The sequence below is a fragment of the Neltuma alba genome, unplaced genomic scaffold (assembly GCF_004799145.2).
Source record: "Neltuma alba isolate B1F8T4 unplaced genomic scaffold, ASM479914v2 tig00012116_pilon, whole genome shotgun sequence".
In the NCBI taxonomy this organism is placed as follows: domain Eukaryota; kingdom Viridiplantae; phylum Streptophyta; class Magnoliopsida; order Fabales; family Fabaceae; genus Neltuma; species Neltuma alba.
The window spans coordinates 922,815-945,840 of NW_021636668.1; the positions used below are offsets into that span (position 1 = coordinate 922,815).

At 33.0% G+C, this 23,026-nt stretch overlaps 1 protein-coding gene across 1 annotated transcript; it reads left to right on the forward strand.

Moving 5' to 3' along the window:
• The first annotated feature begins 9,875 nt into the window (after positions 1-9,875).
• Positions 9,876-11,886, forward strand: LOC114722878 (gibberellin 2-beta-dioxygenase). Its single transcript, XM_028909003.1, has 3 exons — positions 9,876-10,396; positions 10,569-10,917; positions 11,292-11,886. The coding sequence occupies exons 1-3, from the start codon at positions 9,993-9,995 to the stop codon at positions 11,541-11,543; spliced, it is 1,005 nt and encodes a 334-aa protein (XP_028764836.1). The 5' UTR covers positions 9,876-9,992; the 3' UTR covers positions 11,544-11,886.
• The last annotated feature ends 11,140 nt before the right edge of the window (positions 11,887-23,026 follow it).

Here is a 23,026-nt window from a genome sequence, read left to right on the forward strand (position 1 = left end):
TACAAATCTTTAAAAATAGTCTTCAATTATATTTTACTAAATAAGTTAGAATAGTTTTATCTTGAATTACATGAATAAGTGAATATGGGAATTTAATTGTGATCCCAAACAAAAGGAAGCAAGTGTGACACTCGCATGAACTCAAAACATCTGCTCTCATGGATGCTTCTTCCAACGTTACTTTAGAATAAGTAATTTTATTTTCTTCTTTGTATTAATAAAAAAAATTTACTTTCTTCTTATCATTGTTGCATGTTTTTTTCTCTAAATGTCTGGTTTCTTTTTCTATTTTATAAGATTTTGTATATATTTTTATTATATTTTGATAATTATAAAAAAAAAGGAAAATTAAGGCAGGTACTAAGAAAGAGACAACATGGGCAACAAGTATCTTTCTTCATGCTCAAGATTTTAAGATATGATATTGATGAGGAATTTTCTTTTCCTTAATTAGATTAGTTTAATTTTTTTCTGTCAGAGGAAAAAAGCGACTTATTACAGACTCGACGAATCCGGACAGAGACCACATCTTTATAGAGGAATCCCATCCCATCCAATCCAATCCAATCCAAATCTAAATCTAAGAAGTAAAACAGAATTGACATCCCTGAGAAGGAATAATAATGGAGTCATAGATTTAGGCCGATATATTACCGGGGGAATTCCAATCAAATTTCATAAAAAAAATTACAAGAGGTTGTTATTCTCTATTATAAGATTTGTCATTACAGGCTGTTTAGATTGTTATTGAGACTTTTTAGTAATTATTTCTTTTTTGTAGGATTTGATTGTAATTCTTCTTATATCACCTGTCTTTGTTGACCCCGTATATAAATATACATATACATATATCGTCGTGCCCTGAACATATGACTGTCTCTGGTTTTTTTTTTTTTTAAAAAAAAACATAATCATCTTCTGCGCCCCTACGCATGATCATGTAACTGTGCACATACACTTCAACTACAGGTACATGGAGCCAACATATAATTGAAGAATTATCATGATATTTTAACGATAAAAAACGTATTTATTAAAAAAACAAATATCAGTATAGAAGATGATATTGGTCAGTTCTTCTATCCACTTGATATTGAAACTTATTTGATAATTACATTCATCTTTTGAAACCTTGTAATAATTTTCTTAGTTTAATTTAATTTAAATTTTTTTAACAAAGAGACAGTTTTATTTAATTTTGAAGATTAAAAATACATATTTCAAAAAATATTACTTATCTGGTTTTTAGTATAAAATCTAATTAACTAATTTAAGTAGAGTAAGGATGTTAATTAAATTAGTTAGTATGATTTTTTTTTAAAAAATACCCTAACCAATTTTTTTAATTCCTTCCTTTTATTTTCTACTTTACTATTGTTTGAAGAATATTAATAGAATTAATTTGTGAAAAAAATTAATGCATATCAACATGTAAGGGCAATGAGGACATTTCCATTAGGAATGACCATAATTTATCACTTCACAGCATGGTCCATGAACGCCCTCCCCCTCCCCCTGTTAAATTTCCCCATCTGGGCGCACGTGTCATGATGACGGCGCAGGCACAGCCTCCCAGAATCTCCTCAAGAATTATATATATGTCGATGCCTTTTCAATTATTTATTCACTTACCTGGACCGCCTGCTTCCATGTCGGGCCGATGTATCGTGTCCAATCCTCAGGAATTACAAATTGTAATTAACTTATTTACATAGTCATATTTTTATATACTTCATTCGGTCCTAACACAGGTGATATTTTGGTCTTATAAACAAATTTTAATTTATAAAATTTTTTCAAAATATTTTTATTAATTGCACTTATGAGTTTTCATCAAAAGATACACCCTCTATATCCTTTTTATAAGAGTCTGATAATTAAATAAATATGTAAGAAATAAACTTTTTTTAAAACATGCTTTTATTTATAAGAGGCAAATAAAAAAGAGAAAACATGGGAAAAAAAACATATCTCTTGTATTTATAATTTTTTTCAAACTACTCCTATTGACTATGGGGTGGTTAGTTCTTCTTTTACAAATAATGGCTGAATTAAAAAATCATGCTAAATAAGAGTACTTTGTGAAAAGCATGTTACATTTATTATTAACTAATTTTTTAATATATTTAAATTAGTTAAATAAGTCATACTCTAATTTAAAAGTAATTATAACACATATTAAAAATTTGTTTGACTTTTATTTCGGTTATAAGTATAAAACTCCAATCTATTTTGTTTATCATATTTATTTATTTTTTTAAAATAATCCTTGTAATAATAGTAGTTCTAACAAATATATTTAATTAATAAGAATATTTTTAAAAAAAACACCTGTTTATTACAAATAACTAAGTTAGTTAGTTTTTTTAATCTACTTAAATTAGTTAATTAGTTTTTTATATTAATAGTAAGAATCAAAATCGAGTATTCCCTCTATGCTCGATTCTAAATGTAACACCATTTTGTAAAACAGGTCTTAGCTTGGGCGAATAACGTATATTGTTGTTCCTTGTTAGGGCTTGCTAGGAGAGTCAAATATGATTCTGGCTGAGGACCCAGCCTGGACAGTGGACGCCATTACCCTATTCAGTTTGCCATGTCCTAGGTGTCCACGCGTGCACATTCCACGACGGGACAGGGAGGGAAATGACCTGCAATTTGGACACGTGTTGGTTCCTGTTGTGCCACGTTCAATTCACTTGGGCGGTCCCCTGAGTTAGGGCCCAGAAATATTACGTAGGGACGCTGCTTTATGACCAGTACTGTGGTCACTGGTCAAGCCACTGAGAGAGAAGGCACCTCGATACTCCACTACGCCCCCAAAAAAAGAAAATCTCAGTGCCCCAACCCAAATGGGACTCTCCTCACCTTCTTCATTTCGTTGTCATCAAATTAAACTGCGCAACTCTTTGTAGTTTTTCCGGGAAAATTAATCAAGACCGTCAAATGTTGTTTGGCGACCAAAATGTGGAATGGTCACACTCTTCTGTCCCTGTTAATTAATGTGCGTGCTTCAATCAATGGTCCTCCACTTCCAATAATTCCATGATGATCTTTAAAGTTATCCTGCGAACCTAGCTGCCTAGCTGGTTTGATTTCCTGGCCAGATCTACCTGGTACTGTTCCCTGGCACTCCCATAACCTAAAGCCTCTCATCTCATGTTCCTCCTCTGGCTATACACTAGACAATTCCATGATATTCATCTTTTTCCTTTTCCATATGTGTATGGGATAATGATTCTGGCTAGCTATCTCTGATTCTATCCGGATAAGTTCATCAGAATGCATGGGACCATACATATAGATACTTATGTAACACATAATGATAACATGTAAGAAGATGTGAGAGTGTGAAACACAACTTACATGTGTGTGGGCGCAGTATTATTGGGACAGACCAGACGTGTTGTGTTTGAGGTTTATCCATCTGTCCGTCACTGGGTATTTGCTTCTATGGTGCTGCCTAGCTAGCGAGGAGGCTGCCCTTCGTATAGCTGAGCTTCTCGTACGTTGTACCCTCCTTATCTTTTTGACATCGAAGGTGCTTGGATATACAGGAAATATAGAATGCATGAGATGGGATTGTGGGCATTATTGGGTGTGCCATATTTTCTTTCTGTAGGGACAGATCTGGATGCAATATCAAGTACCCATTTCTGGCCTTCCCTGATGTGTAATATATAATGGAACAGTAGCAACACAAAAATTCTCTCTCAATTATTTAGGATTTGCCGTCAACTTGTCGTTAGAATTCACAGGAAAGGAAAAAGCGGATGAACAGATCAATCATATTATTCTCGCACCATATCCAATCTCGTACTGCCGCGACAATATTGCTGTTGCTGATCTCGATATACACAATAAATAAATAAATATAAACAAAGACCACAGTATAATCAGGCGAATGTATTATTGTACAGATTAGTTTCCGTACGTGCACCTAATTGTTCAGATGTAAATGGTGATAATGGCACTAGACGCACAAGAAACAATAAATACGCGTAATTCAAAAATGGAGATGTGACCGAGTTGATGATGGGGGAGCCAATACTTCGGCAAGTTACATCACCCATTATTGGATGACACTTTCAGAGGTTTTATTTTCCTCTGCTGTACGTTGATCTGGTTTTAGTTTCAAAGTCTGAAAGGTCTCAATCTCCAACCTGGTGGGCAAATATGTGATTGTTCAAAGATATATATATATCGCAAGCATCAATTGTAGAAGAAGAACAAAAGGTGGCAATTATAAATGTACAAATAGACCTGAAGTAGTGTGAAGAAAGTGACAGGCATTTTCATGGATGCATATAATTGTCCAAAAGCGCATGATTATATTTGAAGGGAGTGCTATTAGCCGCAGTTCATTATTCCAAGGGGTATTCCCTTGACCGAACAAAATTAAAATTAATATTCTCTCATACATCTCTTTTTGTCTGTCTTCTGTTCACACGTTACAGCGACAACCATCCCTGCCTCACTTCACCAAGTGGCCCGCAAGATAACTTGCCATCTCATACTTCCTTTCTTTCTTCTTTCATATACGCTCCATCTTTGACTATATATGTCTTTAATTCAATATTGTGCTGGTCAAAAAAATAATTCAATATTATATTTTGCGTATATATATACTTGCAGTGGCCCCGTGTGTTTTTACTATATCTGTCATCAATGATCAAAATATTGATTTGTTATTATTGGATTGGATTTAGGCATTTGTCATATTGAATTGGAAATAACTTCGTCACAGATGTTTTCTCCTGTTAATAAACTACCTCTGATTTTTAATATAAAATCTAATTGGTAATTAAAATTAAACTATAAAATAGATCTTATATTAAGGAAAAAAATAATATTTTTTTAATAAGTGAGATGATGATATATATGGCAATTTTTCAAAGATTAAACATGAGAGAGATGGTGATGAACTTCTCTTGTATTCCACTTCGATTTATAATATAAAAGTATATACGGATCACCTTCCTTGCGAGGAAGGGTTAGGTCAGGGTGGTAAAGAAATATAATATAATATAATATAAAATCTTAATGCATTCAATTTATAAGATACTTACGGAACTCAACTTTGATTTAAACATGCAAATTTATAAATTTATGGTTATAATGTTTACCTGAAATAACATCGGATTAATTGTTGGGTATTACAAGAATATATGGAAAATGAACATACGAAACTTGGGATCAATAATGACGATAATGAACCACGTCCCATGTGTTCCCACACGTTTCCTTCAGGCAAATGAAAAAGTCGAACTTCCTTGTACTGGTGATCTCAGGTTTGTCCAAATGTTCAGACAAAAAATAAATAAAATAAAATAATATATGCCCTATCCAATTTCTATCCCTTACTAATTCAAAGGAAACTCCTTAATTATGTAGTTATATATAGGATTTATTTTAGAACTTAGCTTCAAATTCTATTAACATCAGACGTGGATTGAAAGAGTTGGAGTTCTATACACATATTATAAATTGTTAATTTTAGTATCTATTAAAAATATAAAATTTATATTCATTACGTTATTCATGAGCCATTAATTATCTCATCGTTGTACTAATTTTCAGACTGTGCATGCCCATGTAATTATATATTGATATAAGTAAATAATCTAACTTGCTGATGACACGTCGCAATATCTTTAAAAAAATAGTATATGTAACAAATTCCCATATATTCTTGACAAAATTCCAATGAGAATAATAAAAGCTTTAGAATATATGTTGAAGCTATTATGCTTTTAATAAATCGAAGTGGAAGTATATAAGAATAACAACTTCACCAATTATACATGAACTTAGAAAGTTAACAGTCGATGAATAAAACTTAAATTATGTATATTGTTCACTCCATTCAATGCACTTATAATGCCAGATAGGCTTATAACAAGAGTTGAATCGCCTTCTGCAATTAAAAGAATCGCCATTGCCGAATTCTTTTGAAGATCTTTGTTGTGTTATTGGAACTAACAATCTTTGCTTTTATCCCTTTTGTCTCCATTAATCAGACATATATTGACTTATTTATTCAAAGTTATTTCTTCGAAAAGTCAGCCATGTTGAGCACTAGGAACAACATAACAACTCAAGGAAATTTGTCTTACACGTACATATACACTTAGACAACATCTCAGACACAAACTGAAATTAGTCAATCGAGGATTTTCACGTTGAAATACCCAGCCGAATGGATTGAGATAAGATTGCGGAGGATTTTCTCAAGGACAAGTTAAGCAGGCTCATTACACTACAGATATTTCAATATATTGCACTGGACAGTTGTGAAAGAATATGTTAATAACACTGTACATATACTTCAAATATATATTAGCTCAAGTTATTAATATAAGAGTTAGTTTGAAGTTATATTTCCTAAATATAAAATTCCAGTCCACTTTACCTCATAGATCTATAGTTTTTTCATTAAAGTATCCCTATCGATTGTATATATTAAGAAGGTTCCTAGCAAGACAACCAACACACATTTATTACAAATAACTAATTTAACTAATATTCTTATTATCTTCAAATTAGTTATCTAATTCTTATAGTAAGGATTAAAGGTAGTATTATAATTCTAAGTGATCATAATAATGTACTCATCCGGTTCTTAATATAAGACCTATTTAACTAATTTGATTAGACTAATAAAGTTAGATAAGTTTGTTAATTATAAAAAATATAACATTTTTTTCGTAAAACACCATAATTATTTTTCTTAACATCCTCCCTTTCTTTTCTACTTGATTATTGTTAAGGAAGTATCAATAGAGATAATTTAGAAAAAAATTAATAAATATGATAAATAGGTTTTACGTTTAGAATCAAAATTAGGTTTTACGTGCTACTTAATCAATTATAATTTACCTGTTAGTAAAGGAATCAATGACGAACACACACACAAACACAGATATTCCTTGTAAAGAAAGGATAAAAAAATTAAGAATCAAAAAAGTTCATTCTGTGTGCGCTCAAAGAAACTAAATTACAGGTTGAAAACCTTTTGTTGAATAAACTAATGCAGTGGTTACTCAATTAGGAATAATTCGGAGAATGTGTGTGTGTGTCTGTGTGTGTGTTTATTAAATAATTATACATATGCACAATAATGCAGCTCCGCCCCCACTGAAGAAAAAGAAAATTCACGGGACATACATAAACTTCAATGTTATGTATATATATTATTTTAAGAGAGAGCGGTTGTAATAGAATCATACAGTCGTGCTTGAGGAAGTCTACGTCATATTAGATTGATACAAAACTAATAATAATTTTAGAAAGGAAAAATAGTAATTAAGGTCTATATCTCATCTCATTCCTCCATATGGCTTCATATGATCAATTTGATTGGATCATGACGTTTCTTTTAGACGTCTTTCAATCATGACCAACTCAAGGTTAGGGAAGCCTCATCTTTTTCTTTTTCCCCCCAAAAAAAGAAGAAGAAGAGAGGTTTGTGATCGTTATGATTGTCCTTAATTTCTTATCATCATCGGCCAAACCGTTAATTAATTTGTTGGGATTTTTTCAAACATGCCAAGAAGAAAAGAACAGGATGGGTCTTATTGATGCCCCATCAATGCTCCAGTACTGCAGTACAATCTTGGTCTTCAGTCTTTTGTTTGCTCTTTTTTTTCTTAATTGTTTTATCAGGCTTCGTACAAAAATTAATAATATATGCCTTACAGTGCTTCTATTTGAGGCTCTTATGTATTTCAATTTAATACAATAGAAATAGTAGCCTTGTATGTGATTCACTTTTAAGTTGTGAGCAGAATATTTTAATGAAATACAAAGATTTGATAATATAGAATTATATTTTAAAGACTCAAAAAATTTGAGATTAAAATATCTTAATCTTTTGAGATTATGTGAAAATTTATAATTGAATATCTAAGAATTTGTTTGATATGAGGAAAATGGAGGGAAAAGGAGGAAAGAAAATTTTAATAAGGTCGTTTTAAAAATTATTAAAGAAGTGGAGTTATGAAACTTTGGTAAAAAAAATATATAAGATAAAACATTAAAAAAAGTAAGAAAAATTAATTAGAGAATTTTAATCCTAATTTTCTAATTTTTTAAAACGAACTCGTTAAAAATTTCTTCTCTCCCCTTTTCTCAATTTTCCTTGTACCAAACAGATCACAAGAAAGTTGTGTTTTTTAAGCTATCTCGACAGTAGAATTTTCAAAGCTTAAAAAAATAAAAATTTTAAAAATAAAAATTCTAGTTTCTGTAACTAATTGTTATTCTTAGATTACTTCCAAATTTTACAAATGTATATAATCAATTACAATATATCAAACATACATATCATCAATATATAATGTACGATTCTTGCAATATTCACAAATAATATATTTTACAGCTTATTTCTCATACTCCACACAATATAAAAAAATAAAAAGAATTTTGGTCCCTGCTTTTTTTAATTATCAGTTTGGTTTTTAAACTTTGATCACTCAGAACATTTTAGTCATTATGAGTTTTTAACTGACACAACTCAATCCCTATAATCTCTTAACTCATGAAAAATAAAGTTGCACCGAATAAAAATTAAGGACTAAAATCAATGATTAAAAGAAATCTAAGGACTACAAGTTATATGATTTGATCAACAATAACCCCCAAAGAAATTGAACTCTCGGCACATTATAATTATAAATTTATAGCATAATAGACTCATAATGGGGCATGCATATATTATTGATGTGATTTGATTTGATATGATATGATAGCAGCGTGACCTTAATTATGATGAGAGTCTCATAAAATGAAAGAAAGTCCTAACCAACACAATAATAATAATGATAATAAGAATCAGGCACAGAGGCATGTACAAGATCCAGAATTTCCAAGCCTCTATATCTCAAATTTCACCCCTCTTGTCCCCCAAATTCAAACCCTGTCCAACTTAATGGTAAAAAACAAGCAAAAAGCTACCATCTAGGCTTATTGTACTTCCCTCTCATTTGCATGCAATATTTACTATTCTGTGAAAGTTATACACAACCATGCTTACCAAAAGCTTATCACATTAAATTCTTTCTCTGTACCCTCTTCATCTTTTTCCCGATACACTTGATCTCCTTCTTTCATGTTTTTGGTATGTACAGTGCACTCCCCTTCTTATTACGATTTTGCTTCAGACGTTAACCCAAATTTAAAGCTTTTGCATTTCCACGTCCATTCATCCAATCCACTCGTCTCTCAGAGTTTATATATTAAATGTATAGTGACTTTAATTCGAAAGTGGTATGATTTTGGAAGAAGTTGTAGAAAATTTTGATACTTAAACTATTTCTTGTTAATATCATTTGAAAAATGGTTAACGGGGCCTAATGAAAAAATATCGGAACACAATCTTACCTATCTCTTGACCTATAGATTATTTAGAATTTGATGTGGCTTCTCATTATAAGCTGGTTCGAAAATACACAAACACGCTTTTTATCTAATTGGTATAACAAGGCATTTTCAATACTAACTCATTACGCCTACTAATTACCAAGAAAAACTTATTGTTATTAGTTGATGATTGATGATATGCCAAGTTCTTTAGAAACGAACTTACTTTTCTTGTTTTACTGTTCACCTTCTTAATGTCTAACTCCACTAATTAATTATTTGCGGGCAATTTATGCAAAAAGAAAAAAGCATCAATATATAGTATTTGTGGGGGAAAAGAGGGGGTGGACGGTAAAGGTAAAACAAGAGCACAAAGGAAGAAAAAGGGAAGTATAATTCTTGATCTCTCGATGGTATAAACGCCAAGCGGACAATGAAGTGGCGAGATGTGATGTGTGATTCCTATAGTTCGTAACGCCTCTGCCTCAGCACTCTCATGCATTAGCAATCCTCGCCTCCATTTAAACCCCACCAACCCTCTCTTCCATTCACAGCCCAAATCTCTCTTATCTCTTCTTCTTCCTCTTCGACTCCTCTCTCTCTCTGTTCTTTAGCTTCCTCCGCTAGCAACCATGGTTGCTGTTTCTCGCCCTCCTTCAAACAATAACGTCTTTCGTTTCAGGTCCTGCAAGCCGGCGACCTTGTACGAGGGAATCCCTGTGGTCGACCTCTCTGATCCTGACGCCAAGTACCTCATAGTGAAGGCCTCCCAGGACCTCGGCTTCTTCAAGATCGTCAACCATGGCGTCCCAATGGAGTTGATCAACACTCTCGGGAATGAAGCCCAGACGTTCTTCGGAAAGCCCCAGTCCGACAAAGACAGGGCAGGCCCTCCTGACCCTTTTGGCTATGGAAGCAAGCGAATCGGCTGGAACGGAGATTTCGGTTGGATTGAATACCTCCTCCTCAACTTTAACCCTGATGTCATCTCCCCCAATACTCTCTTCGTCTTCAATCAATTCCCACAAGCTTTCTGGTAAGCGAAAAAGAGTCCCCTGTTTCTTTCCTTCATGAATTGAGCTTGCTTCCTCTCAGAAGCATTTTGAAATCGTAACTCTCAGATAAACTAAGCTGATATACAACGTTCCGTAATAACAAAAAGAAAAGAAACAAGAGATTTTCCTTATGTGGGATTAAAAAATTTGCAGCTCTGCTTTGGAGAAATATGTTTCTGCGGTGAGGGAGCTGAGCTACGAGGTGTTGGAGTTAATGGCGGATGGATTGGGAATTGAGGAAAGGAATGCATTCAGCAGGCTGTTGAGAGACGAGAAGAGCGATTGTTTGTTCAGGCTGAATCACTATCCGCCATGTTCGGAGCTGGAAGCATTGAGTGGGAAGAAGTTGATAGGGTTCGGAGAACACACGGACCCACAGTTAATTTCTGTGCTGAGATCCAATAACACGTCGGGCCTGCAAATTTGCCTCAGAGATGGGACTTGGGTCTCGGTCCCATCGGATCACACCTCGTTTTTCATCAATGTTGGTGATATCCTGGAGGTACCCCTCTTATCAATCTACAGTTATAACACAATTCATTTTCCTTCAAATCATCAAATCTGTTCAAATTCTTCTCATCTCACACTCAAAAAGAGTTCTTAGCACTAATCTCTTTTGTAATTTCCCTGTAATTTTACCTAGTGTTGATATCTTATCCTTCTTTTTCATCCTCTCTCTATGCTATGTGTCGCCAAAACATTCATCATCCCTTAATTGGTTGAAAGAGACACTATAATATACGCCAAACATTTGATTTCACAGAAGATTCTTGCTTTCTTATCAGTAATGATATTGCCGTAGTAATCAAGAATATCTATAGAAGTTGGGGTCAACAGTTTTAATTTTTTTCTTTTTGGGGTGAAATATGAATGCAGGTTATGACGAACGGGAGGTTCAAGAGCGTGAAGCACAGGGTTCTGGCCGACCCAAGCAGGTCAAGGCTTTCAATGATATACTTTGGAGGACCACCTTTGAGCGGAAAGATAGGACCTTTAGCTTCAGTGATGGGGAAGGAAGAAGAGAAGCTGTACAAAGAGTTCACATGGTGTGAATACAAGAAGGCTTTGTACAAGTCAAGGCTTGGAGATAATAGGCTGGCCCCCTTCCAGAAAGCCGCTGGCCAATGAGATATTATATATATGAATATTCCATCAATGAAAGGGTCAAAATATATAATTTCCAGCTGCTTTATCATATATGTTTTAGGTCTTTGTTTTTTTCTTTTCATATGGGAAAATAGGGTTCAGAGAGTTGACTCGATTTGACATATTAGTGAAAAGAACAAGGTGCTTGTTTAATAGTGTTTTGGATCCAAGAGGGTGTAAGTTTGGTTTTTTTTTTTTTTTTTTTTTTTTTGGGCAGGTAACAACCAGTGTCGATGGATGTAATGTTTTATGGAGCCCAGCTTATGTAATAGTGTATATTGTTTGAATATCTAATAGATTACTTAATGACTCGAGGATTGACTTAGTTTTTTAACGTCTTCTTTATTCGAAGTGCATATTAATTAAAATGATCATAAATAATAACGGAGTTTAGTCTCCAAAAAGAGATGATAAAAAAGTGTCTTGAGCTTAAAATGTTTTGATTGTGGGGTGGATCGGAGATGAATAATGAACAAGTTTAAATAAATAATATTCTTCTTATCCTTAATATAGGACATAATTGTTGAGTTGATTTTGGTCCTAAATATAATATTTATTTATTATATTTATGAATTTTTTCTAAATTACCTTTATGGATACTCCTTTAATTATGATCAAGTAGAAGAGGGAGAGAGGATATTAAAGAAGATGATTATGGTGTTTTAGAAAAAACATATCATATTTCTTATAATTAATTAATCTACCTAACTTTCTTAATCTAATCAAATTAATTAAATAAGTTTTATATTAAAGACTGGAAAAGTATTAGCTAGTATCCTTAGCAAATATGACAGTTAATTGAATAAATAATAATATGTTGAGGAAGTAATTCTGGGAAGGGCGTGCAGCTGGCACTGGCAGGGAATGGAGGATGTGGCCAATTTCCCCACACACCCGCGCGCATAAATGAGAGAGAGAGAGAGAGTTATAAGAGAAGATTCTTAAGAAGGGTGGGGGTATTTCAGGAAATCGGAGGAACATTAATTGAAATATAAGAGCGATAACACAAGGATGAGGATATTTTGGTAAATGTATAGTGATAATTAATATTACTTGAAGAATTTCTTAACCCACCTGTGTTACTTATGACGGTATATATTAAACAACAACATGTATGAAAAGGCAGGATTGTTAGAGGACGTTGAGTGCCATAATAAGTGTTTAAAATTTCGTAATTGACATGACTAAGGTATAAAATGAAATACTATTACAACACACATATACATCATGAAACTTATTTTATGCGTCTCTTATGCAAATATAAATTCACTGATTAACACCACAATCAGAAGTAGATAGCTCATTCAAGAATGAGATTGAGAGACAAATGAGTTTTTGAATTTTTTTTATTAAAAAGATAGATATTAACAGTTTAATCAGGATTAAAATAAAAAACCATATCACTGGGAGATGTGTTCATATTTTGTACCTGATAATGTCTTGAACAGAATTACTTCCAATAGGAGTGTTTACATTTAGTGTCTAACAATACCACAAATAGGATTACTCTAATAAGGAAATAGCTGTGCTTATTTTAAAAAAAAAAGTAAGAAAACAATATCCTACAAAAAAAAAAAAACATTCTTGTCACAGGACGACCATAAGGGTTTTGTTTAGTCAACGAGTTTCATGAATTTAATCACAGCATGCATAAGACAAGAAGAGGTAGAGTATTATTGTCGCATATCCAATAATTGTGGACTGTATGTATGGGGCATATGATTTCTTTTTGTATAAAAGTACCATTGATATGTGATGCCCTAGCTAGCTATCTACTTCCATAAGAATACTGTTATATGTCACAGGGGGAGGTTGGGTGTGTGTTTTTTAAAGAGGGCTGCCTTCTGTAAGGTCATGTCGATGTCGGACTTGATTTCGAAGGAAAGAAAAGAGAGCAAGGTAAATAATTATGTGGGATATGAACTATGAACCAGAAGCCAGCTCTCCACTTCATCACCTTCTTCACAATTTATCATATATATATATATATATATATTTGTGTGTGTGTAGACACACACATAAATATATAATGAAGAATTTAATGGGTTCCCTTGTGCCCGTGCAGGTTATTTCTCTGCTTCACTGTGCGATATATTGTGACTGAAGGAAACGCTAATAATGATCCATGTGCTTCGTGATTTTGGTCCCCTCTATAATTTCAATAGTACGTACTTGTTTGTGCTTAGGAAATAATTTTTTGTTTACGTTTAACGAGATTAATTTTTTTCCTTACATATTTATTTTATATAACACAAGACCACTTGAAAAGACTCGTTATTTTATTGTACTAATCTTCACCACTGAATTGCATAACCACTGTTTGTTATCCATCGCCACAAAAATCATCATTACTTGAACCCAATAATTACATATTGTCTATTAAAATAAGCTAGCGTCTACGTGTTGACCACAATATTCCCTCCCAGGGGGAAGGCCCGGAAAATGACCTTAGCCAATTACTTTATTAGTGACATCGATATATATATATATATATATATGAATATTGATGGATATGATGAAGATGATGATGATCCCCCATTCATTAGTTGTGGATGTACTCTTCATTAGGCCTTAGGTAATTATCGTGTCCTCTTCCTATCTGACACAACCACAGCCAAAGGCTTCAATGAGAGCCTCTGCGTGCAGATGGTCCATGCATGTTTCTTTGATCACACTGGCATTTGTCATTTTTGTATGGGCTTTCAAAATTCTCATCTCTTATTATATATTCATCCCAGTATAAATTGGGATTTGCACTCTCCACCCCTCCACCTTTGCAATATTGTTGGGATTTGCATGCCTTCGGCTTCTTCTGATATGTCAAACTTACTTAGGGGTGTTTGGATAATCTTAAAAACATTTCTCAGAAATACTTTTTTATAAATTAAGACAAATTCCTCTACATATTTACTTTGTATACCATAAAAGCACTTTTAAAATTATGATTTTATTTCTACCCAAACACCTTTTTAATCTTCTTCGTTACAACTCACCACCACAAGCTTTTCCGCTCCTTCTCTTTATTCGAATATATGAAAGAGTTCCACATAACTTATTAGAGAATAAATGAAAGATATATATACGTATAGTCTTAGAACAATCTCATGAAATTAGTTTAAGTTAAATGGGAAATAACTAGCAGAAAGAGTTAGTCGTTTATAACATAATAAATAAAGGTTCAGATCTTCATTGCAAGAGGTGATCAGTTTTAACTCCGAGAGCGAAAAAAATCGTCTTTAATAAGAAGATAATACGCGTACTGTTAAAAAAAAAAAAAAAAGGAAGGAGAAGAAGTGTTGATGGTACTATTTTGGCGACCGAGACAATAAATTAAAACAGTGTATATATACATGATATATTTATAAAATTTCAAAGACCCTGGCGTCAGATCTTATATTGTGCATAATGCGATCCACGATGCTATCAGGTTTTAGGGGTTGAAGTATGGATTCTAGGACCTAGGGAAAGATGAGAAATAATACTCTAATCTTTATAACTAATGGGTCTCTTTCTTTGCATCTGTTGATTCTAAAAAATAAGCATTAATTAATAATACATAGATGACTTACATTCTAGATAACAAGACTTCGAAGAAAAGACAGTACGCAGTATTTACTTCGCTATATATCATTTTCTTGTCGGCAAATTAATACTTCATTGTAAATAGATTTTAGATAGAAAGCCGATATATTCTGTGGCCACACGCAAATTGAAATAAACAGCAATACTAATCTTGAACGGTTGAAATGAAACCTAAACCAGTAATGCGAGAAAAAGCGGATGACAATGATATTATCAAGTCTGAATTATGGACATATAATTGTGAAACTTCAGTATGGGCGCTAACAGACAAAACTTATATGTCTCGTCAAAGACAGTATTCAAGCTAATTTTGCACAAGCTATTTTTTTAGGATGTACTATCCTTTGACTTTTTGATTCTTCATTTTGGCGGAATATGAATTCTCTATTCTCTAAATTTTTTAGTTTGTGATGAATAGATCCGCAGAGAGAGAGGGGGGAGAGGGGGATGGATTTTTTTTTCCTTCCAATAATTGTCTTCTTCTTCTATTTTCAGTTACAGGACTGCTGCTTTTTTTCTTTTTGGGGCAATGTCATATCGATGTGCCGGGCTTAGTTGGGAGGAAAGAACAAATGGTGAGGGGGATGAATAATGGGAAGGGGTTGGAGGGAATAAAACAAAAGGCATGCTGTAGTTGGAGACTATGCAGGTCACATCTCTGCTTCTCCTGTGTGATATCATGAACATCTACGTACGTACCACTTGGCATGAGGCCAAAAACATGCAAAGATTTGGCCAGTTTCTTTCCTCCGGCATATATCTGTCATTTCCATTATTGGGACTCTTTCCACTCTCCTCTTCATCTATCGTCGTCTCGACGTGATCTAGCGTGGAGGACGATGATCCACAAAGATCATGGTAAGAAGGCTTTTTCAAAGTCACCATATATATATACACACACATCTTATTCACCGCAATATATTCTTAGTTATAATGCTCCTTACTAATACCTCCTTTTATCAAAACTACCAGATATACCATCATATGATATTCTTGTACACCCAACATGAATATATATATATATAGAGAGAGAGAGAGAGTCCCAGGGAGTAAAAAGTTCTTGTTTTTTTAACTTATTTTTCCACTCACGAATCTTCTCCTTTCTTTTCAAACGCTACATAAATTTTATTACTACAAACTCTGAAAAACCCGTAACTATATATGACTGCAGGTCTTTTTCCAGTAAAGACACTGTTCGTGAGATAGTAATCAACCATTTTCTCCACTTCAATCTGTGGGATTTTATATTTTAAACCTTCCACCAATGTAACCCAACCGTGATCTGAAACAACAACAATTGGCTCGTTGTCAACCGGCACAAGAGTTAGTATACGTTGAACTATTTAAAAATGGGAGTTGTCATTAGTCTGTCGAGTATTTTTATTTTTACATCCAGCAGCAGTCAAATATTTGACACCGTACATGTCGGATCGATTTCTGAGGTTTTACGATTAAAACTTTGAGGGGGGGGTTGAAGTTCGGATATTATGACCTATCTGGGTAGACTTGTAAAATAAAATAGCCAAATAGTCCTCTAATCTGAATTAGGGACATCTAATAGTTACGGGACTTCAGCATATATGAGGCGCTAATCGACAAACTTACGGCTTGTGAAGGACAGTAATTATGTCCGGAATCGATTAGAGGATTCCACCTTTTCGGTTTTTGGCATGTCACTCACACAAGAAATATTATATCATATCACATCAGGCCCTCCCCAACCAATCCTTTTTTTCATCCCTTGTTTCGTTTGCAGCGTAGGAATTTTTATCCAAGTTGATAAAATTTTTTTCCTATATATTTATCTGTATTTTATAAATTGTAATTAAAAAATTACTTATAAACTATTCTAAACGGTTCTCAATCTTACTCCTTAAATGAGAACAATTTGAATGTTTTTGTAGTTTCATTCTAAAAGTTAAAAAAAATATTTTATTAATGGATTAATTTTCAATACAAATAATTGAAAAATCATCTAAGAAAAACTAACACACAGTTTTTAAAAATAACTAACTTAATTAATTTTTTAAATTTCTATGCATTAATTATTTAGCTTGTACATTTAAGACTATTTCATATCTGTATGTTCATACCCAGCTTTGCCATCCTCGTTCTTCTTCGTGTGTTCGTGTAAGTTTGTGCTTGAACTTTTGTGCCGTTTGAGGAGGAAGTGCCCGTTTTGTGGAAGTTGGCGTCTCCGCATCGTTACTGGCGGCAGGGGATCCCTTTGACGATGGCAAAATTAACTTTGAATAATAATGCTAATTCCTCTATCCATCATTTATATTTTATATATTAAAAGACATATATACTACATCAGATTTTTAACATAAGAACTACTTGATTAATTTGTGTATATTAATAAAATTAATTAAATTAGTTATTTGTAATAAGTATGTATTACCTTTCCTAAAATAGGTATTATCTTTCCTAAAATATTTTTACTATTCAAGTGTATTGGCTAGAACTACCATTATTACAAGGATTAGCTTGGAAAAAATAAATATGAGAAACAAAGTGAATTGGGATCTTATATTTAGGAGTAAAATAAAAGTCAAATAAACTCTTATATTAACGACAGAAGGTAGTATATTACCATGTAGTTATTTTTTGTGAATTAAAAATGAACTAAACATGCTGATTAAAATATCAGACTGATAATCTTTCCAGCTTATGCCAAGATATAAAATATGTGAATTTAAAGTTAGTAACAAACATAAAAAAAGTATGAATTAAAAAAAAGAGATTTATTATAGTAGTTTTATCCTGATGAATTAATTGAAATTTCAAATATTTTTAGTTACAGAATTAAATAAATCTGTGCAATATAATTGTTTTTAAAATTGGCGTGTTAATTAGTAGCCGTAGCTATCTGCAAAGCTTTTATGTTCAATTATAAAAAAAAATCACTAATAGATAATATAATGAAAAAAAATACTAATGGCCAAATAAGAGGGAGGAAAAAAAAAGGCATACAGTTCATACACCGTGTACATGGACATGGACATGGACATGGACAGCACCTTTGGCGCGCAGACACACACAGATATATATATATATATATATATATATATATAATGGTCAAATTACTAGACCAAATTAAAACAGTCAAGCTTAAGGTGCCCTTGATGACGCATATATGTGTCTCATATCGAAAATGATTTGGACCCGTGAGAAAATTAATCTGAAGATGATTCCCAAAATTCTAATAATAAATCAAACACACATTTTCTAAAAAGTCTTTTGTATATATACACTACCTCCGGTCTTTAATATAACAACTAATTAATTAATTTAAATAAATTAAAAAAATTAATCAAGCTAATTATTTGTAATAAATATATGTCGTCTTTCTTAAAATATCTTTGTTAATTAAGCGTATTGACTAGAATTATCATTATTATAATGACTACTTTGAAAAAATTGGATAAATATGATAGACAAATTAAAGTAGACTATAGTATTATATTTATAACTAAAATAAAAGTTAAATGAGTTTTGATATTAAGAATCGGAAACAGTATATATTATATAATGTACATAAGAAATTTAATTTTGATCTTGTTACATCCAATTTCTAATATATAAGCTAGTTAGATGATTGAACTTACTTTTGAATATAAGAGTTTTATCATATTTTTCCAAATTACTTTACCTAATTTATAAAATAATATACTCTTCCGGTCCTTAATATAAGATCCATTTAACTAATTTGAATAGATTAAGGAAGTTAGGTAAATTAGTTAATTATAAGAAATATGACACGTTTTTCCTAAAATACCATAATCATATTTCTTAATACCTCATCTTTCTCTTCTACTTGATTATGGTTGAAAATGTATCCATAGGGGTAATTTAGAGATAATTGATAAATATGATAAATGAGTCTTATATTTAGGACCAAAACCAACTCACTAATTGGCTCTTATATTAAAGACCCGAGGAGTATAAGCTAATGTTTATACAGATGTACGAAGGAGATCATGTTAGATTTATTATAATTAATTTATTTATTTAACTTTTTTAATTTATTAAATTATTGAATAGGTCTTTGTGTGTGCGCGCGCGCGTGTTAAAAGATGGAAAAGAACCCTGCAAGGGCAAGCATGCATTATCAAATAGGAATTTGATATCTTACCACTTCACAATTCCAGAGGCACATCAGTCAATAGAAGGGAGACAGGCTAGCTACTTGTCCTTTGAAGCAGCCAAGTTCATTGAACTCTGGTCATTCATCTTTTATTACAACGTCTCGCTAAAGCTTTCATCATTTCAGCTTCGTACAAACACTTGACTTGGAGTCTTACCTCGCAGACTATTTTTCAGTCTTACCCGACCATATTGAGTCATGACACTTCCGCTTTTTTCTGAATGAGTTGAACCAGTTTATGGATCAACGGTCAGAGTTCGTAAAAATGGACAATGCATATAAGATGGAACTCAATCCATCGTTTTCTTCCCCCACCTCAAAAGAAATTAGCATAGTTTTTACAAATATATACACGTGCCACTTAATTAATTTCTTTGTGGGGACTAAGTTATTACAATTTGCAGAAGCTTAATTTTCAAGTGTGCATTCAATTCTTGAGGAAACCAATTACTACTATGTCATATGATTTCGAGCCCGAATGGTCCAGGGGAACATTATTTTAATTTTCTGGATATGGTCCTATATGGGTCCAATTCTGTTGTTACGTCACAATCACTAATAGATTTTTAACGACCAGAAACATGAATGAATTTTTAGGTGGTAATTGAGGATTCTATTACTATTCTTCTTGTAAGTAGTACTCCTCCGGTCCTTAATATAGGACTCAATTGTTGAGTTGGTTTTGGTCCTAAATATAAGATCCATTTGTCATATTTATCAATTTTCTCTAAATTACCCCTATTGATACTCTCTCAACCATAATCAAGTGGAAGAAGAAGATGGGTATTAAGAAAGATAATTATGATGTTTTAGGAAAAACATGTCATATTTCTTATAATCAACTAACTTACCTAATTTTCTTAATCTAATCAAATTAGTTAAATGGGTCTTATATTAAGGATCGAAGGAGTAGTTATTATGTCTCTCGTATGTCAATTGTTGTACGTCTGATCCCCGACCCCGGTTGATATGTTGAAGGTAACATCTTGTAGACTTTTCAATCCCTTCGCGTCTTGTGATTGTTTGTTTTTTTCTCCTAAATATAAGACTAGTTTGTGGCGTAATACCATATTACCTTCTGTTCTAATTATAAGATCTTATTTGTAGACTATAAACGAGGTTTTATAATTATAATCGAAGATAGTATTTTATATTTATCATCAAAGACACATATAAATTAGCTTTTCGTTGTGATCTGAGGCATAAACAACAATCTTTAATGAGGAGGAAGAGTTTGAAGGGAGAAAAAATTGACTGAATAGTAGATCTGAAAGAATGCGATGTTCTTGTATTGCAACTCTCAATTTCTCATGCATCACCAAAAGCAACCTAGGCTAATTGGCAAGGTGAGAATCATTTACGTATTTCTTTTGGGGTGTTAAGTTGGGCATTCAACTGGTAAGATTTTTTTTCCCCCAACTTTTTTTAATGAAACTCTGTATAATGAGATTCATGAAACAATAATCTGAACCCATTATTTTGTCTTAAAAAAAGGCTAAGTTGTATTTAACCCCTTCAAATATATTTTTTCAACAGTGCTATATCTAGTTCTAAATATAAAATTTAGTGTGTAGTACAGATTATCTTAAACTAATTTTTGATACGTTTAACATCATAAAATATTTTTCAGTAGCACTTAGTATTTTAAGTTTAAGAATTCGTTGCTATCGTAAAACAATATTGTAAGGGTAAATTAGTTTAAGATATACCAAGTACCAGTGACATAAACAAATGTTAGGTTTTTTATTGCCTACTGGAAATTTTTTTGGGTACAAAAGAGGGCAAAGCCCAACAAAAAACTAATAGGGTGGGGATTGGATCCCAAACACTCTTTCTGCACAAGGTCCCCTAGTTCAGCAGGGCATGCATCAAACATCTCAGAAGAAGAAATTCCTCTCTTTGCTAGCGTATCAGCAACGCCATTACTGCCTCTTCCAATGAACTTGATCCCAATATCCCAATTATACTTCAAATAATCACGTATTCTCATCACCAGAAGGCTGCTGTCATAATTAGCATTTGGTTTGGAAAGTTGATCAACCAGACATTTAGCATCGGACTCAACAATAACCTTCCTGAATCCAAAATCCCAAACAATATTTAGTTCCTTGAATATAACCCACTGTTCAGCTTCTTGAGTGCTGCAAATACCTATTTTGTACTTGAAGCCCCAGTCCAATTACCATAATCATTTCTACTGACTCCACCACAACCTGCAGCACTAGTTTTGGTGTTCATAGCCCCATCCACATTTAAGCTCATCCATCCTACTGGGGGGCCACCAATGTTCAAGCGTTTTGGGATGAGAAGAAGAACCATTTTCCATAGTCAGTGTGAAATGCTTCCAAGTGCCCAGAATAATACCAGTGGGGTTGGGCGGCTTCTCAGAGTTATCATAAAAAATAGAAGCATTCCTCCAAAGCCACAACTTCCAAACAGTGACACCCCATAAGAGATCCCAATTCATAAAACCAACACGGCCCATATTGTCTGTCAGATTCAAGGAAATCCAATCCTGCAGATTAGCCTTGAAAAATCTTCAAAGGTAAACAGGATTTACTAACTTCAGCCAAAGAGTCTTAGCATAGTCATAAATCATAATCCCCCAAATGTGTATGGTTGTCTCAACACAAGTTTGACAGGCCGTGCAAATAGGTGAAGTAGATGACCGGGCACCACGCCACGCGTCGGTATTTCCTACCCGAAATGTGCATGAACTAGCAACTTCATGTTCGCGTAAAAAAAACAAAAAAAGTTCGCGTTTCTTTTGGGCCGACGGTCACGTCCATGAAGTTGTTGGGCATGGACCAAATTAGTGAAGCCGATAAGATATGCTCTTTTTTTCCTAAAAAATAACAACTTTGTCCAAAAACCAGATTTTTTTCCCCCTTGACCAGAGAGAATGGTATGTTCTATTTTCATCAAAACAAAACGGAGCAAACAAAACACACTGATAAACAAAGTCCAGCATAAAAGGTCCCCCAAAAGCCCAAAGCCCTAAAGCATAATTGTCCCAGGAAGAAACCACATAATAAGATAAAAAGGAAGTAGTCACCAATAAAAGTTGAGTCTGATAAAAAGAATTAATCTTTTACAACGTGACAAAGTAATATTTGAATTTCTGCTAAAGAAATTACCAACATTTTAACACCTGACGGTGTCAAGTAAACTAAAGCATCTACGGCCTCTTTCCCCGGATCCCCATGCAGAAAAAGGGCTGTCATGGTTGGCCCCTACAACAATCATATAAAGCGTCCTCCCTTGTGATCAGATTCTTTTTAATAAACTATTTCATATATCTATACGTGTTTGGTATAGTAACAAGAGCTATTTAATTAAAAAATACTCAACTAATTTTATTAAATTAAAAATATTAGATAAATCAATCAATTATACCAAATACCCTTGATGCTTCTAAAATTATATAAATGAAATAAATTAGTTAAAAAATAAAATAAAGTGAAATTAAACTCCCCAGAAATCAAAGAGAATATAATATTCAAAATACCTTGTAATTACGTTTTTTAATAAAAGAATGCAGAGGAAAGCTACCAGAAGACACGGCTCCCCGGCATGTCGTGCAAAATATAGCAAAGGTATACGGGCGTCAAAGTAAAAGATGACTAATGATTTAATGAATAATTTTGTCGCGTAGTCAATAAATGGGCAAAATAGTGTTGCGCCCGCCGAGCAACCCTTTTTCTTTTTCTTTTTTAACTCTCCAAATATGCAT

What these genes read in the sequence shown, in the direction of transcription:
- LOC114722878 (XM_028909003.1), top strand. Translation starts at nt 9,993, where the DNA reads ATGGTTGCTGTTTCTCGCCCTCCTTCAAACAATAACGTCTTTCGTTTC. An exon ending in CAATTCCCACAAGCTTTCTG is followed by an intron (nt 10,397 to 10,568) that starts GTAAGCGAAAAA and finishes AAAAATTTGCAG; the next exon opens with CTCTGCTTTGGAGAAATATG. An exon ending in ATGTTGGTGATATCCTGGAG is followed by an intron (nt 10,918 to 11,291) that starts GTACCCCTCTTA and finishes ATATGAATGCAG; the next exon opens with GTTATGACGAACGGGAGGTT.